Source organism: Salmo trutta, chromosome 21, assembly GCF_901001165.1.
Source record: "Salmo trutta chromosome 21, fSalTru1.1, whole genome shotgun sequence".
NCBI lineage: Eukaryota > Metazoa > Chordata > Actinopteri > Salmoniformes > Salmonidae > Salmo > Salmo trutta.
The window spans coordinates 33,720,896-33,739,288 of record NC_042977.1 but is presented as its reverse complement, the minus strand read 5'-3'; the positions used below and the strand labels follow the sequence as shown (position 1 = coordinate 33,739,288).

Below are 18,393 nucleotides of genomic sequence, written 5' to 3'. Positions count from 1 at the left end.
ACATTTCACAAACACTTGAGTGCAGAGAGAGCCACTCAAATATTTTGGTTGGAGTGGATGCTTATATTGTATTTGTCTTGTTTCACAAATGTACAACTGTATATTATTTACATGTGTGTAATGGAAGTGTGTGTGGTGTGTGTGTGTATGTGCACGTATTCATAGTGGTTACCTGGAGGCTTGGGTGGCAGCCAAAGTCCAGCAGGGTCTTGACCACCTGCAGATGGCCTTTGTTGACAGCGATGTGCAGGGGGGTCTGTCTGCGCTTGTTCCTGGCGTTCAGGTCGGCACCGCCCCTCTGCAGCACCTCGATCACAGAGCCCTCGTCTCCGAAGGACGCGTGGTGCACCGCCCGGTCTCCATCCTTGTCCTGGGAGGGATATTATACAGACTGACCCAATGTCTCTACTGTTTACACCTCAGAAAACATCCAACTATGACTGATACAGTCAGCTTTGTAAGAGTATGAATTGAGACCAGTATAGGAAGACTGAAAAAAAGAGGGATAAGTTTCACAAGAGCACAGCTGTTCAATGTCAATCCTGGAAAGAAACACTCCTGGTTTTCATCCTCTCCTAATAAGGGACTAATTCAGACCTGGGACACCAGGTGAGTGTAATTAACTACCAGTTAAAAGAAAAACAGAAGTGTTTCGGCCCTCCAGGACTGGAATTGAACAGCCCTGATATAGTGTATGTTGATCTTGGTATTGGGGAGGGTTTAAATACACTGCTCAAAAAAATAAAGGGAACACTTAAACAACACATCCTAGATCTGAATGAAAGAAATAATCTTATTAAATACTTTTTTCTTTACATGGTTGAATGTGCTGACAACACAATCACACAAAAATAATCAATGGAAATCCAATTTATCAACCCATGGAGGTCTGGATTTGGAGTCACACTCAAAATTAAAGTGGAAAACCACACTACAGGCTGATCCAACTTTGATGTAATGTCCTTAAAACAAGTCAAAATGAGGCTCAGTAGTGTGTGTGGCCTCCACGTGCCTGTATGACCTCCCTACAACGCCTGGGCATGCTCCTGATGAGGTGGCGGATAGTCTTCTGAGGGATCTCCTCCTAGACATGGACTAAAGCATCCGCCAACTCCTGGACAGTCTGTGGTGCAACGTGGCGTTGGTGGATGGAGCGAGACATGATGTCCCAGATGTGCTCAATTGGATTCAGGTCTAGGGAACGGGCGGGCCAGTCCATAGCATCAATGCCTTCTTCTTGCAGGAACTGCTGACACACTCCAGCCACATGAGGTCTAGCATTGTCTTGCATTAGGAGCAACCCAGGGCCAACCGCACCAGCATATGGTCTCACAAGGGGTCTGAGGATCTCATCTTGGTACCTAATGGCAGTCAGGCTACCTCTGGCGAGCACATGGAGGGCTGTGCGGCCCCCCAAAGAAATGCCACCCCACACCATGACTGACCCACCGCCAAACCGGTCATGCTGGAGGATGTTGCAGGCAGCAGAACGTTCTCCACGGCATCTCCAGACTCTGTCACGTGCTCAGTGTGAACCTGCTTTCATCTGTGAAGAGCACAGGGCGCCAGTGGCGAATTTGCCAATCTTGGTATTCTCTGGCAAATGCCAAACGTCCTGCATGGTGTTGGGCTGTAAGCACAACCCCCACCTGTGGACGTCGGGCCCTCATAGAGTCCGTTTCTGACCGTTTGAGCAGACACATGCACATTTGTGGCCTGCTGAAGGTCATTTTGCAGGGCTCTGGCAGTGCTCCTCCTGCTCCTCCTTGCACAAAGGCGGAGGTAGCGGTCCTGCTGCTGGGTTGATGCCCTCCTATGGCCTCCTCCACGTCTCCTGATGTACTGGCCTGTCTCCTGGTAGCGCCTCCATGCTCTGGACACTACGCTGACAGACACAGCAAACCTTCTTGCCACAGCTCGCATTGATGTGCCATCCTGGATGAGCTGCACTACCTGAGCCACTTGTGTGGGTTGTAGACTCCGTCTCATGCTACCACTAGAGTGAAAGCACCGCCAGCATTCAAAAGTGACCAAAACATCAGCCAGGAAGCATAGGAACTGAGAAGTGGTCTGTGGTCACCACCTGCTGAACCACTCCTTTATTGGGGGTGTCTTGCTTATTGCCTATAATTTCCACCTGTTGTCTATTCCATTTGCACAACAGCATGTGAAATGTATTGTCAATCAGTGTTGCTTCCTAAGTGGACAGTTTAATTTCACAGAAGTGTGATTGACTTGGAGTTACATTGTGTTGTTTTAGTGTTCCCTTTTATTTTTTTGAGCAGTGTATAAGTATTGAGAAGGGGCTATAGTATAGATGTTAGTATTGAGGAAAAACTGTTGGCTGTACAAACCTCAGCCTCCAGGTCCACGTTGTGTTTCAGCAGCAGCTTGAGGACGTCCACGTGACCGTTCTGACTGGCCGCCTGCATGGCTGTGTGTCCAGCACACTGCCCGTTCACCTACAAACACAATGTAGCACTGTTAAGTGTGTTCTTGTATTTTGAGTTCATCCAGTGCACTGCCTCGTCACCCACATACACAAGAGGGGGTTGTGTGTGTGTTTCATCGCCAACTGAGGTACTGGAATTCTTGGGGCATAAATATTAATGTGTGGTCCTTTGGGAGTCACAGAACATATCTTGCCCTGGCGGGAGGATCACTTTGCCCAGCTCACTGTGCTTTGAAGGTCCAATGCAGCCATTTTTAGTAAAATATCAAATCAATTCTGGGTATCAATTATGTACTACTGTGATTGTTTAAATTACAATGGTCAAAAAGAAACAAAAAAAGCTTCTTGGCAAAGAGATAACTCAAGCAAGAATTATGCCAGAACAGGAGCGGTCGGAGTGGGTGGCCTAACTGGAGGAGCCTAATGGGAGGGACATGTAAACTGAAAAGTAGCTATTATTGGCAGAGAAGTTTGAAACTCTCTGTTATTGATCTATTAACTTATACTGCCAGGCAGGCCAAAACGCCACTCATTCAAAACAAGCTGAAATGTCAGGTGTTTTTTTCCCAAACAGAAAAGGAATTATCATCATCATTGTCACAACTTCACAGTAAAATCAAGTTTGACTGCACTGGGCCTTTAAGTAATAATTCCACTGAAAGACACCGAGGCACCTGGCCAACCCTCACCGCACTGAGACACGCGTGCTCACACACACGGTCGCAGAGAGAATGCTGCAGAACACTTACAATGAGGGGAGGGAGGCTAAGATGCTATACTCTCTATTCTAAGCAGCTTTCTAAGGAAATAAGAGAGCGCATACAGCTCCCCTTAGGGGCAGGTTGTTGGCCTGGTTGATGGAAGGACAAGCATCATCACTAGGGACAGGAGTTATTCCTGACTAACAACCTGACAAGGAAAAACTCTGTGCCCCACCTATAACTAGGCCGCAGAGTTTTCCTAGTCACGTGGAAAATTGTCCCTAGACCATAAAATGGGGTATATTCACTCGGCTTGGGTGGTATACCGTATATACCGCATACCTGAATATTTGGAAATAACCACAGAATGTTTTTTCAATACCGTCAAAACTATTTCACATTTTTCCAAACATTGTAATATTTGTAGCAAGGGTTGCAAAGTGTCAGAACATTTCCAGAAAAAGGAAGTTAAGCCCTGGAATTTGGGCACTTTTGCTTAAATTAATTTTTTTTTAAAGTTTGCTTATAACAGTGAACCTTTTTTGTGGGATACACATAAGGCAATTCTAGGTCTTGTGGCATATTTTGGTTAAACAATCCCCAATTCATTGCAACCCTCTGCATGCACAGTACATTCTTCCATCACATGTGCAGCTGCTTCTCAAGATCTTGCACACTAATGAGATGCTATTGAGCCCACACTACTACACTGTCTGAGCCAAGGACTACATGTTTTCTGGTAAGTTTTGAATACAATACTGGTTGGGGTGAATATATTTATATGACATATGATTTTTTGTTAACTAGTAAATAGTAGCCTACAGCAAAGTGTGTTGAAATCATTTCTAACTTAACAATTTCTGCTGGTTAGTTTTTGCTACCATGTGGGTTTTAACTTGATTGAGCCTGCTAACTGAGGTGTTAATTCACCTGTTTCCATACACGTTTCATTTTAAAACATTTATCTTACAAAGGAGTTGTTTAATCTAACTGCTTAACTAATTATCTGTACATGGAATTGTATTTGGTTTTTTTTTTTTTTTTAAATCCCTAATCTTTACAGGAAAATGCCACGGTACTATCTGATGTGTGGAGACATTTCACTGCAGCTAATGTAGAAGGAAAAGCTGTGTACATTTGCAAATAATGTGCAAAAGAAAATGTAAAGGCAACAAAGATGCAGAATCATCTGGTGAAGTGCATAAAGTTCCCTCAGCACTCACAACAAGCAACCTCTGACAAAAGTCCCTCTACTTCGATTCGAGGTGAAAATGATGAATCAGTCACCTTATCGATAGCAACAGCTCATGGTCCTCCTGGAATCAGATTTTTTTTTACTCAATGGAAGAACGTTTGTCAGAGAAATGCTGATGAATGTCTTGCTCGAGCTGTGTGTGCAACTGGCTCACCTCTGATGCTCACAGGCAATGTGTTTTGGAAGAGATCTCTGAATTTTCTTTGCCCAGCATACACCCCTCCCACCAGACATGCTTAATCTACTAATTTGCTGGATGCAGAGTTCAACAGAGTTCAAGTGAAGGTCAAGCAAATCATAGAGAAAGAAGACTGTATTGCAATCATCTGTGATAGGTGGTCGAATGTTCGTGGGCAAGGAATAATTAACTACATCATCTCCACCCCTCAACCAGTATTCTACAAGAGCACAGACACAAGGGACAACAGACACACTGGTCTCTATATTGCAGATGAGCTGAAGGCAGTCATCAATGACCTTGGACCACAGAAGGTATTTACACTGGTGACAGACAATGCTGCGAACATGAAGGCTGCTTGGTTCAAAGTGGAGGAGTCCTACCCTCACATCACACACATTCGCTGTGCTGCTCATGCATTGAATCAGCTCCTCAAAGACATCATGGCACTGAAAGTAATGGATACACTCTGCAAGAGAGCCAAGGAAATGGGTAAGTATGTGAAGGGTCATCAAGTTATAGCAGCAATCTACCTCACCAAAGCAAAGTGAGAAGAATAGAAGCACCACATTGAAGCTGCCCAACAACTCACGTTGGGGTGGTGTTGTCATCATGTTTGGCAGTCTCCTGGAGGGGAAGGAGTCTCTCCAAGAAATGGCCATATCAGTCTGCCTATATAGACAGCCCCATCAAGAGGATCCTCCTGGATGATGCATTTTGGGAGAGAGTGGTAAGCAGCCTGAAACTCCTGAAACCTATAGCAGTAGCCATTGCACGGATTGAGGGAGACAATGCCATCCTGTCTGATGTTCAGACTTTGCTTGCAGATGTAAGAGAAGAAATCCGTACTGCCCTGCCCACTTCACTGTTCCTCCAAGCAGTTCTGCAGTTCTGAAATACATCAAAAAACGTGAAGACTTCTGCCTGAAGCCCACACATGCCGCAGCGTACATGTTGGAACCCAAGTATGCTGACAAGAGCATCCTGTCTGGTGCAGAGATCAACAAGGCCTATGGTGTCATCACTACCATGTCTCGCCACCTTGGCCTGGATGAGGGCAAGGTTCTTGGCAGTCTGGCGATGTACACTTCCAAGCAAGGGCTTTGGGATGGAGATGCAATATGGCAGCCGTGCCAACATCTCATCAGCCACCTGGTTTAAGGGACTTTGTGGACCCGAGGCTGTTTTCCCTGTTGCCTCCATCATTCTCCAAATCCCACCAACATCAGCCGCCTCAGAGCGCAACTGGTCCTTGCTTGGGAACACACACACCAAAGCACGCAACAGGCTGACCAATACAAGGGCTGAAAAATTGGTGGCCATCCGGGCAAATTTCAGGCTTTTTGAGCCTGACAACGAGCCAACCTCAACAAGGTTATGGTGTCAGAGGAAGGCCCTAAAAATAGTTTAAGACTACAGCCACCCTAGTCATAGACTGTTCTCTCTGCTACCGCACGGCAAGTGGTAACCAGAGCGCTAAGTCTAAGTCCAAGACGCTTCTAAACAGCTTCTACCACCAAGCCATAAAACTCCTGAACACCTAATCAAATGGCTACCCAGACTATTTGGTCTCGCAGCAATTTCACCATGAAGGCCGGATTCACCCAGTCTCCTCTGAACAGTTTGCAGCATTTATTTGGTCTGCAATCTGAGATGCAGTCAACACTAATGAAGTTATCCTCTGCAGCAGAGGTAACTCTGGGTCTTCCTTTCCTGTGGCGGTCCTCATGAGAGCCAGTTTCATCATAGCGCTTGATGGTTTTTGCGACTGCACTTGAAGAAACGTTCAAAGTTCTTGAAATTTTCCAGATTGACTGACCTTCATGTCTTAAAGTAATGAAGGACTGTCGTTTCTCTTTGCTTATTTGAGCTGTTCTTGCCATATTATGGACTTGGTCTTTTACCAAATAGGGATATCTTCTGTATACCACCCCTACCTTGTCACAACACAACTGATTGGCTCAAATGCATTAAGAAGGAAAGAAATTCCACAAACTTTTACCAAGGCACACCTGTTAATTGAAATGCATTCCAGGTGACTACCTCATGAAGCTGGTTGAAAGAATGCCAAGAGTGTGCAAAGCTGTCATTGATAGAATGTGTTATCATGTGCCTATGTGTTATTTCATAGTGTTGATGTCTTCACTATTATTCTACAATGTAGAAAATATTAAAAATAAAAACCTTTGAATGAGAAGATGTATCCAATAAAAGTGGAAATTGTTGCATTTATATCTTTGTTCAGTATAGATGGCCGCACCGCTGCGTCAATGGACTCTTAAGGATTAACTGTGCCCTGGAGTAATGCCATCGCAATTACCAATAAATATCTCTTCCGGGGGGGGGGGAATTAGCCATGGGACTAAACTATGATACACACCTACCAAGCTTGAAGCTGTGTTGAATGAAGAGATCACTTACGTCCACGTCAGGTCTCTTGAGGATGTCCTCCACCTTGGCCAGGTCTCCATTGGCTGCTGCTTTGACCAGTTCCTCATTGACGTCACCCGACTCCTGGGTCTCAAACAGCTTCTTCAGCAGCTGAGACAGACGCTCTACACACACACACACACACACACACACACACACACACACACACACACACACACACACACACACACACACACACACACACACACACACACACACACACACAGAGAGAGAACGTTACATGGGGGTCATCGTCTAGGTCCAAGGAGTGAAGATTGTGTGTGGTGTGTAAGAGGGGTCAGTGTATGTGCATGAATACTTATAAACAGGCTAGTAGTAGATATGGAAAAAAATATTGGTTTATGGTTTGTGTATCGGTGTGTACACACTGTGTAAATGTGTGTGTTCTGACTACCTCCGGAGGCATTGGTGACAGCAGAGCCAGTGGGGGCCACCTTGGTGACGGCAGCAGGGTTATAGGTCCATGACGTTCCACACACCTCCACCTTCAGGTCGCTGTCAGAGTAGATCTGCTGCACGCGGCCCACCTTTCCCAGGGTCTGAGGAAAACAATACATTCATTACATTGCTATAGCATTTTTTATTATAATCTCAAAAGAGCATAAACATACCATATTGTTAAGATATTCACTGTTAGTTTCTCTCTAAAGAGCTCTGATGAAAAAAAAAATTATCTGTTAAGTACCAAATATTATCGAAGGGAATTCTGAACCTCCTTTCAGAATTCTAGTGTCTCCTACACAGGGAGGTTAAATTATCTGCGATATAACCAAGGTATAAATACAATTTGAGGGGGAACAAACCAAACAGAGATGCGCATCTGTGTATTTAATTTCTACAAAGCCATTCGTTCCCAATTCAGAAACAGACACGGCCCTTCCTTTCCAAAAACATGACAGGAAAGCATAATCACAGATGAGTCTATAGCACTGTTCTGATTATTCATTCAAAGGGCTGAGTGAGAGCCAGACTTATTTCTCATCTACATAGCCAATTATCTGGGACTTTGTTGATGTCCGTCAAGTTTTTGAGTGAGGAAAGGAAAGTCATTTTGTGGCTGTCTCGCTGTTCTTTGATAAGACTTAGGCTACGTTGCAATATCCACGGTCTCCAGCATACTAGATACATACATTTATTCTAATCAGGAATGCATTCTGAGTACTATGCTAACATGGATATTGAAACAGACTAACACTTCGTTACAATATGTAAACACTAGTATACCAATTAGAATGCATGACCAATACATTGCCTCATTGGCAGCCATCTTTCCTACACAAACTTTCCAGCCTAGTGTCGCAGAGCGTCATGTGCAATTGAATACCACTCACTAGCAAGTCTGCAACTCGATTCGCTTCGTTTTGAGAGTCAACTAAAGAGCTGAAAAAGCACTACACCTAGCTTAAAGTTGAACCGGGACATCAGTCCCACTCAAGGAGCCTCCCGTGAACACTCAGAACTGAGGGGGCGGGCTAAGGGCAACGGGAGGAGGGAAGCAGCAGCAACAACAGTAGGTACCGATTAACGGGTTTTAGGGCTTAGCAGTCATGACATACACCCAGGTGATACGGTCCTTGTTACGTGGGAGTTGAGAGGTGGAAGAAAAAGGATGTTTTGCTGACAAAGGAAACGCATGTGTGTCTTACAGGCAACATGGCCTCAGCCCACTCCCCATGCGTGTCTTACAGGCAGCATGGCCTCAGCCCACTCCCCATGCGTGTCTTACAGGCAGCATGGCCTCAGCCCACTCCCCATGCGTGTCTTACAGGCAGCATGGCCTCAGCCCACTCCCCATGCGTGTCTTACAGGCAGCATGGCCTCAGCCCACTCCCCATGCGTGTCTTACAGGCAGCATGGCCTCAGCCCACTCCCCATGCGTGTCTTACAGGCAGCATGGCCTCAGCCCACTCCCCATGGCCTCTCTGCAGCAGCTTGATGCGGTCGATGTCGTAGCAGATCTGGACCAGGTCTCCCACCAGGAACTGGGAGCTGCCTCCCTCTGCCCCCGCCGCAACACCTTCCCCACTACGCACCACGTTGGCCTTGGTCAGCACCGCAGGGTTGAACGTCCACCTGGACACACACACACTTTGAGGTGGCCACTACAACATCGAAATTACAGTGTCATAAATATATTTCATTAGGCCAAATAGGTTAAGTCCATGTCCTACTCTTGTTATGACAGAAGTTGTGTTATGACAGGACTGTGCTTGTGTACTGGTCTTTATTTTTTTATTGAACCTTAATTTAACTAGGCCTGAATTATGACCTGATAGAGCTTACCTGTTCCCACTGGGGTACTGCACCACAATGTCGTGGTCCTCGTCAATGCCACACACGGTACCGGTGGTGGTGAGAGTCTCAAACATACCGTCTGTCCAGCCTCCGTGGCCGTGCTGCAGGGACTGGACTATTTCCAGGTCCAGGTCGATGTTGACCAGGTCTCCGATCTGCAAACCGCCTGGGTTTCTGTTGCCATTCTGCTCACCTGCGGGGAGAGGGCAGGTGTAAAACAGACTGGTTACACATTCTTATTTATTTTATTTCACCTTTATTTATGTAGGTTAGTCTCACTAAGATAAAGGTGGACAAATTAGATCACGGATAGTCTTTTTTGATTACTTGTATTAAACTAGAGGAGTTAATTTGGTTGCTGCAGTGCTGCTAAACAAAATCCAGGTATCACTGGCCAGGAAAATCTGAGAGAAAACACAATCCTTGAGATTGTGGAAATGCTGTGCCAGTGTGGCCTGTGACTGCACCTGGGCTGTCTCCATGCAGCCTGGTACTGCCTGTATTGGTGTGATGATGCCACCACGTGGACACTACCAGTAACAGCAGCCAGACAGAGACGTGCTCCTGATGCCCTTGGACTCCACTGCAGAACACTGTGCTGGGGAAGTATTGGTGCAATAATTAGGGCGTAGTGCCACGGAGCACGAGCACTGTACTCACCTAGAACAGGGCAGTGGTCTCTGTAGAAAGAGCCTCCTTTGGCATCCTGGACACATTTCAAATCCGACTGAAAGGGAGAGACAGGGAACTAAGCATCAGCTAATAATCCACTTAATTCAATCTATTAGAAGTTCAGCAGATTAATGACGACGTTAGAGTAAAATCACACTGCAGTGACATGCAGTGTGACATTGTGTTAAAGTTGGGGCAGGGTGGCAACAATACCATTACCCTCAGGGCTCTGGCTCAGCAGGGAAGGAACTGCATCATATCATTTGAAATGACAGATGCAGATGGGCATCCACTGTCAGACAGAGGGCAGCCATGCTGACTACAAGGCAGTGCAGAGTAGACAGCCATACCGCTCCAAAGATAGTGAACCCTGAACAGTGGCTGCGCCCCCAAATTACACCCTATTCCATACATAATGCCCTACTAATGCCCTAACGTAGCGCACCATAAAGGGAATAGGGTGCAATTTGGGATGCAGCCGTGTTTATAGATGTGTGAAATCAACAAACTTGGTCTTTTTGATGTCATTTTGCACAAAACATGTGTAAAAAGCAAATGAAAAAAGAAAAGACATTGAGGAAAGGAAAAAGGAGAGGAAAGTCAAGAGACCAGACGGTGGCGTTTTGGTGCTACAGTTGAAGTCAGAAGTTTACACCTTAGCCAAATACATTTAAACTCAGTTTCACAATTCCTGACATTTAATCCTTGTAAAAATTCCCTGTCTTAAGTCAGTTAGGATCAGCACCTTATTTTAAGAATGTGAAATGTCAGAATAATAGTAGAGAGAATGATTTATTTCAGCTTTTATTTCTTTCATCACATTCCCAGTGGGTCAGAAGTTTACATACACTTAATTAGTATTTGGTAGCATTGCCTTTAAATTGTTTAACTGGGGTAAAATGTTTTGGGTAGCCGTCCACAAGCTTCCCGCAATAAGTTGGGTGAATTTTGGCCCATTTCTCCTCACAGAGCTGGTTAACTGAGTCAGGTCTGTAAGCCTCTTTGTTCGCACATGCTTTTTCAGTTCTGCCCACAAATGTTCTATAGGATTGAGGTCAGGGCTTTGTGATGGCCACTCCAATACCTTGACTGTTGTCCTTAAGCCATTTTGCCACAACTTTGGAAGTATGCTTGGGGTCATTGTCTATTTGGAAGACCCATTCACGAACAAGCTTTAACTTCCTGACTGATGTCTTGAGATGTTGCTTCAATATATCCACATCATTTTCCTCCCTCGTGATGCCATCTATTTTGTGAAGTGCACCAGTCCCTCCTGTAGCAAAGCAGCCCAACAACATGATGCTGCCACACCCGTGCTTCACGGTTGGGATGGTGTTCTTCGACTTGCAAGCCCCCCTCTTTTTCCTCCAAACATAACGATGGTCATTATGGCCAAACAGTTATATTTTTGTTTCATCAGACCAGAGGACATTTCTCCAAAAAGTACGATCTTTGTCCCCATATGCAGTTGCAAACCGTAGTCTGGCTTTTTTATGGCGGTTTTGGAGCAGTGGCTTCTTCCTTGCTGAGTGGCCTTTCAGGTTAATGTCGATATAGGACTCGTTTTACTGTGGATATAGATACTTTTGTACCCGTTTCCTCCAGTATCTTCACAAGGTCCTTTGCTGTTGTTCTGGGGTTGATTTGCACTTTTCGCACCAACGTACAGTCATCTCTAGGAGACAGAACGCGTCTCCTTCCTGAGAGGTATGACGGCTACGTGGTCCCATGGTGTTTATACTTGCGTACTATTGTTTGTACAGATGAACGTGGTACCTTCAGGCGTTTAGAAATTGCTCCCAAGGATGAACCAGACTTGGAGGTCTACAATTTGTTTTCTGAACTCTTGGCAGATTTATTTAGATTTTCCCATGATGTCAAGCAAAGAGGCACTGAGTTTGAAGGTAGGCCTTGAAATACATCCACAGGTACACCTCCAATTGACTCAAATTATGTCAATTAGCCTATCAGAAGCTTCTAAAGCCATGACATCATTTTCTAGAATTTCTAAGCTGTTTAAAGGCACAGTCAAGTTAGTGTATGTAAACTTCTGACCCACTGGAATTGTGATACGGTGAATTATAAGTGAAATAATCTGTCTGTAAACAATTGTTGGAAAACTACTTGTCATGCACAAAGTAGATGTCCTAACCGACTTGACAAAAATATAATTTGTTAACAAGAAATTTGTGGAGTGGTTGAAAAACGAGTTTATGACTCCAAACTAAGTGTATGTAAACTTCCGATTTCAACTGTATTTGAACCAAACTACTGTGATACTGCGGACAAAAACGCAGTGTCTGTCACCATGTCCACAGTGCTTGTTCGTAGTCTTTGATTTTCAATAATAATAATATTAAGTGTGTTTGAAAAAGATGTTACAAAGCGTACGAAGTAACAGATTACATAACAGCCAGGTTGGCCAATGACCAGGACATCAATATATACCGTATAACAGATGGATTTGGTCAGTTTGGTCACAGAGGCTGTGGTTTTTCATTCTTTTTGGGGGAGCAGCATATAATCCATGCTTTAGTTAATCCAGAAGCAGATGTCGTCTACCTCAACCCCTCAATCCTACCAGACATATTAAAATAACAAAAGGACAAATCTGTTACATAAACCAGCTCTCCGATTGTCAGCGTTCATAAAAAAGCAGGAGTGTTCTCCACCAATCAGCACACTGCCTGTCATTTGTGGCTCTTTGGGACCTTAAAGACCCCTCCTCCTCCCCCTGAAGCTGACCTCTGTGTTCACCCTCTTCCACATAAAGAAAGAAGGGAACAGATTGCTTTTCTCATGTAAATTCCCTCCCTCCTTCCAGCTGCCTGCCACAATGGGGATCTGGCTGCTGGCTGGGTGCATGGCTCTCCACTACAAAGGCCTGGCAGCACAAGAAAGCAGCTCAGTGGTCAAACAAAGAACACCTGATATTTTGTGTGTGTGTTGCTTTACTCACCATCCCCTCGAACCCCACTCTGTAGAGGTTCTTGGCCCCATTGTCCCAGAGGACGTAGGCTGCACTGTGGGGGCTGGCTGCACTCCAGTCCTGGATCTCTGTCACCTGGGGAGGAAGAAGTAGAGAAGAGGAGAGATGAAAGAGTCAAGGAGTTAGCCAAGGCATTCCCATCTAAGAATAATTCTAAAGGCATGCCTCTTGGTTGACAATCTGTTGGCTATAATGTGAAATGTATTCTGTGTGTTTCTGGCACATCAACAAATAAATGTCATGATGTCATTTAATAATATGGCCACAGGACTATTTACATTGACATCCCCTTCGTTTTTACACTGCTGCTATTTGCGGTTTATTATCTATGCAAAGTCTCTTTACCCCTACCTACATGTAAATTACCTTGACTAACCTGTACCCCTGCACATTGACTTGGTAGTGGTACCCCCTGTATATAGCCTCATTATTATTTTATTTTTTTCATGATTTATACAATTTTTTATTTTACCAACCCTGTGACCTAGTGTGGTAATCTGAGTTTCTATATTTCAACAATAATGTTAAGTAAATTGGTAGTTTGAGTAAGGCTTTAGAAACAAAAACAGAATAATGAAGTGACCTATGTGTTTTTATCAAGGTCCAACCAACTTTATGATAAAGGATACAGTGGTGAATGTCAAAACTGTCAGATTATATGAAATGAAGTGTGCTATGATAAATTGTGTCCAAGGGCTTCAAAACACTGGTAGCTGCATTCATGTATATAATATCACCATAATCTATAACAGGAATAAATGTAGACTAAATTATCTGTAATCTACTACTTAATGAAAGGCAAGCCCTATTCCTATAGAAGAAGCCCAATTTAATTCTTAATTTCTTGACGAACTCGTCAACATGCTTTTAAAAAGATAGCTTTTCGTCAATCCAGATGCCCAGATATTTAGAGGTGGGACACGATCAATGGATGGACTATCTAACGTACTTATGCACAAATCATCAGTTACATTATTTGGAAAATAACATTGGTTTTAACAGCATTTAGTACCAATTTCTGTCAACCAAGGCTTCCTGCAAAGTAGTAAAAGCAGATTGAAGAGTCAGAGCCTGAGCTGCCGTAGGGGCAGTAGCATATACAGTTTCATCTCTACGCAGATGACAGTTACAGTTTTGTACAGATAGACCAACGCTATTAATATAAATAGTGAAAAGAACTGGACCAAGAATCGAACCCTGTGGGACACCTTTTGCTATTTCTAGAAATCCTGATTCAACACCATCAGTAAGTACACACTGTTCTATTTTAAATAATTCTCAAACAAGCTACAAATAGCCCGATCTAAGCGAATCACTGAGAGTTTCTGAATAAGTAAGGTGTGATGCAGTGTCAAATACCTTGGACAGGTCAATGAAATCAAATCAAAGTTTATTTGTCACGTGCACTGAATACAACAGTGAATTGCTTACTTACAGGCTCTAACCAACAGCGCAATTTCTAAAAATAAAAAAAGGTATTAGGTGAACAATAGGTAAGTGAAGAAATAAAAAGAAATGAGGGCAGCAGTGTTTCTTTGTATCTAAACAATTTATGACATTTAAAACCATAGAAGTAGCAGAGATGGTACTATGACCTAGTCTGAACCCTGAAAGTTATAATTTCAGAAAATATGTAGCAGTTGAAAGTGATCTAAGCTGAGTATTTTTTGCTGAGTATAATCAATGATTCCAAAGATATGCTCAAGTTCTGTAGAAAAACAGGAACTGTATCCATTTTAAAGTCTATAGCACCTAAAAGGAGCGTGTTTATCTGCCAGTGATATAAAAAGATGAGAAATGCTAAAGAGCTAATTCAGGGTCAGATATACACTTGATGGAGTAAAGTTCAGAAAAGTACAAGTCATGCACTGTATCTTCCTAATAATACAGGGATCAGAATTATGCTGACTAGTATCTCTAATACAGGCTATAGGTAGGGCTGTGGCGGTCATTACATTTTGTCAGCCGTGATTGTCGAGCAAATAACAGTCGGTCTCACGGAAAATTGACCATTGATTAACAAAACACATTTAGCACCTCCTGGCTTCCACAAATGGCTACCAGCCACTTATGCAAACCTTTGGAACATCTACATTTTAAAAAGACTAATACATCCATGTAATACAGCCTACACCTTCACAATAAATCCATTATTTTAGACCGGTCTAAAGAAGCATGATATGAAGAAAATGTAGTCCATTTCAGAAGAACAGAATAGCTAACTCTTGAGTTGTCCTTATGTTAGGTCCTGATCAGGCTATGGCTGTGGGCTACACTAGTTCCTTAAGCAGACTTAGAATTCTGTGGCATTATTTTATAGTATGAATAATACAATTGAACAAAGCTGAAAAAAATAGCAAGGATATTTTCTCCAAACGATGAGGTAGTGCGCACATGCAGCTATTCTGTGTTGAGCAGTTAACAAAGAAATAGGTACTCTTATATGCTTAGATTTATTAATGTAACTTTAGTTGTTCTACAACCGTTGGGCTATGTGTTTAGATTTTTTTATACATTGTAAGGCTGCATGATGCGACTAAGATTATTTGAAGAAGGTTGCTTGAAAAGGCATGAGCTCCGCTTAGTTTTTTTTGCAGGCTGTAAACACTTCGTCAGTCTCTCATTCACAATTTGAAAAGCACTTGATAATGCCTTGAATTTCCCAGCGGCACCCCCTTTGGTGGCCATAGTGCACCCTAAAAAAATCCATGCCTTTTGCAGCCCTTCTCCCTTAGCGCTCCCTGCTCCGAAGCACCTTTCACTCACATGGCTCTCCATCACATGACCGGGACTTTCTCACAGGCTACAAGTGAAGACAGACACATCGGGGACACAACTGCGAATGTCCTTATCCAATTCCAAGGTGCATATTGAAGATATTGGAACTGTCCACATTTACTTTGTCAGCCAACAAGATGAGTAGGCCTAACGAACAGTAAAAGCACTAGCCTATGTCAATCTGCTATCCCCCATAGCACAAAAGTTGACCTATTCTATTCGAGAAATAAATATCCCAAACATAGTCTGGGACAGTTGTGGGATGCAATAGATCCCAAAATTATACAACCACTAGCATAAAAAATGTAAATGTTACACAAAGAGGCTGACGCAACAGGTCAGAACATCTAGCTTAACATTTTGTTTAACTATTAGGCTATTTCTTCACATTATAAGCACAGCAATGCGCACACGGGCAGTATAGGCTTTAAGCGCGAATGTTCCATTAGTGGAAAAACACCATTATCAAAAGTGACCACAAATATGATTATGCATGTAACGCTTTTATTATAATAAAAGGTACATTTTTATGGTGAGAATTCTTCCCAAGCGTGAAACTAACGCGTTGCATACAGTTTTGCATGCCAGTTAGGCTCTACACCTGTTGTAAAGTGGATTAATGTGCTTCATTTTAAGAAGTTATTTGGCCACTTTAAGATACAAACCTTACCAAAACATATAGGCCCAGGCCACATGAGGTGTGAGTGATTCAAAAGTCACAAAAATGCCATTGTTTGCCTTAAGCTTGCATTCCTTCACAAGTGTTAATAAATCTTTCACAGGTGAAAGGCGAATATTGTCACCCAGACTATTCTTGATTTAATCTTGTCTTTAAAATATACTAAATAATATATGTGTGAAATTAATTTTGATTTAGAATGGACCATTATCATGTCCCAGTCTCAAAACAGAGGCAGGAGGAAAAATACATGTCCTCTCTGCACTTAAAAAGCAAATGGAGAACGCTTTTCCTGTGGCTAATTTTCATGACAGTTAGGTAGGTTATAGACCTGTTGTAAAGATACAATGTCTTTAATACTTGCTTAATATTAGGGAAGTTGATTAATAAATACACTAGGCCTAGCCTATAGAAAGCTGATGGGATCCTCTTTTTAATAGAGGCCATCACTCGGTTTCCTTTCGAAATTGCATAGCCTATAAAAATATTGTGCAACATGAGCTCTCATGAAGTGTTTGATTAGATTTTTGATTACATTTGCATTGATGTCAGAGTGATTAGGAGGGACAATAGAGTGCTGAGTACCAGGCAGTTAGCAAGTTTGGTAGGCTACTAATGACCATCAGCAGCATCAGAACTTGAAGCCCAATTACCGTGTCTAAACGGTAACGTGGAATTTGACTGATTTCATGACTCGTAAGCACCGGTGTGGCGGTAATACGGTCACCGCAATAGCCCTAGTTATAGGACAATGATCACTAAGGTCACTTGCAAACACACCAAAAGACATGCACTTATGGGGGTTATATGTGAGAATTAAATCTAATAAGGATCCATCTAGATTTTTCACATTTAACCGAGTGGCTTTTGTGATTAGCTGCGTTAGATTAAGATCAAGACAAATGTTCTTAAAGTTATCTGAGATAGGTGTCAGCCAGTCATGAAATAACCAAAGAAAGTGTTAAACAAATCAAATAATATTTTATATTTGAGATTCTTCAAAGTAGCCAACCTTCTCAACCAGCTTTTGGAATGCTTTTCCAACAGTCTTGAAGGAGTTCCAACATATGCTGAGCACTTGTTGGCTGCTTTTCCTTCACTCTGCGGTCCAACTCATCCCAAACCATCTCAATTGGGTTGAGGTCGGGTGATTGTGGAGGCCAGGTCATCTGATGCAGCACTCCATTACTCTCAAATAGCCCTTACTCAGCCTGGAAGTGTGTTGGATAATTGTCCTGTTGAAAAACAAAATGATAGTCCCACTAAGCGCAAACCAGATGGAATGGCGTATCGCTGCAGAATGCTGTGATAGCCATGCTGGTCAAGTGTGCCTTAAATTCTAAATAAATCAGTGTCACCAGCAAAGCACCCCTACACCACCACCTCCATGCTTCACGGTGGGAACCACACACGCGGAGATCATCCGTTCACCTACTCTGCGTCTCACAAAGACATGGTGGGTGGAACCAAAAATCTCACATTTGGACTTATCAAACCAAAGGACAGATTTCCACCAGTCCAATGTCCATTGTGTTTATTGGCCCAAACAAGTCTCTTCTTCTTACTGGTGTCCTTTAAGTGGTTTCTTTGCAGCAATTCGACCATAAAGGCTTGATTCACGCAATCTCCTCTGAAAAGTTGATGTTGAGATGTGTCTGCTACTTAAAACCTGTCTGGGCTAGGGGGCAGTATTTTCACAGCCGGATGAAAAATGTACCCAATTTAAAACAGGTTACTACTCTGGCCCAGAAACTAGAATATACATATTATTAGTAGATTTGGATAGAAAACACTCGGAAGTTTCTAAAACGGTTTGAATGGTGTTTATGAGTATAACAGAACTCATATGGCAGGCAAAAACCTGAAAAAAATCCAAGCAGGAAGTCAGAATTGTAGTTCTTTTGATTCTCTATCGAAGCTACAGTGTCTGTGGGGTGACGTTG

General features: G+C 43.1%; 1 protein-coding gene across 3 annotated transcripts in view; it reads right to left on the bottom strand.

Moving 5' to 3' along the window:
* LOC115157219 (E3 ubiquitin-protein ligase mib1) overlaps positions 1-18,393 on the bottom strand; it is a 97,027-nt gene that overhangs the window by 58,770 nt on the left and 19,864 nt on the right. For all 3 annotated transcript variants that reach the window (XM_029705287.1, XM_029705286.1, XM_029705288.1), the window contains exons 4-11: positions 12,964-13,068; positions 9,993-10,059; positions 9,321-9,525; positions 8,924-9,110; positions 7,432-7,576; positions 7,008-7,141; positions 2,355-2,462; positions 173-370 (exon numbers count right to left, since the gene is read on the bottom strand). In XM_029705287.1, coding sequence (XP_029561147.1) covers positions 173-370; positions 2,355-2,462; positions 7,008-7,141; positions 7,432-7,576; positions 8,924-9,110; positions 9,321-9,525; positions 9,993-10,059; positions 12,964-13,068 — 1,149 coding nt within the window. The remainder of the gene's footprint in view (positions 1-172; positions 371-2,354; positions 2,463-7,007; positions 7,142-7,431; positions 7,577-8,923; positions 9,111-9,320; positions 9,526-9,992; positions 10,060-12,963; positions 13,069-18,393) is intronic.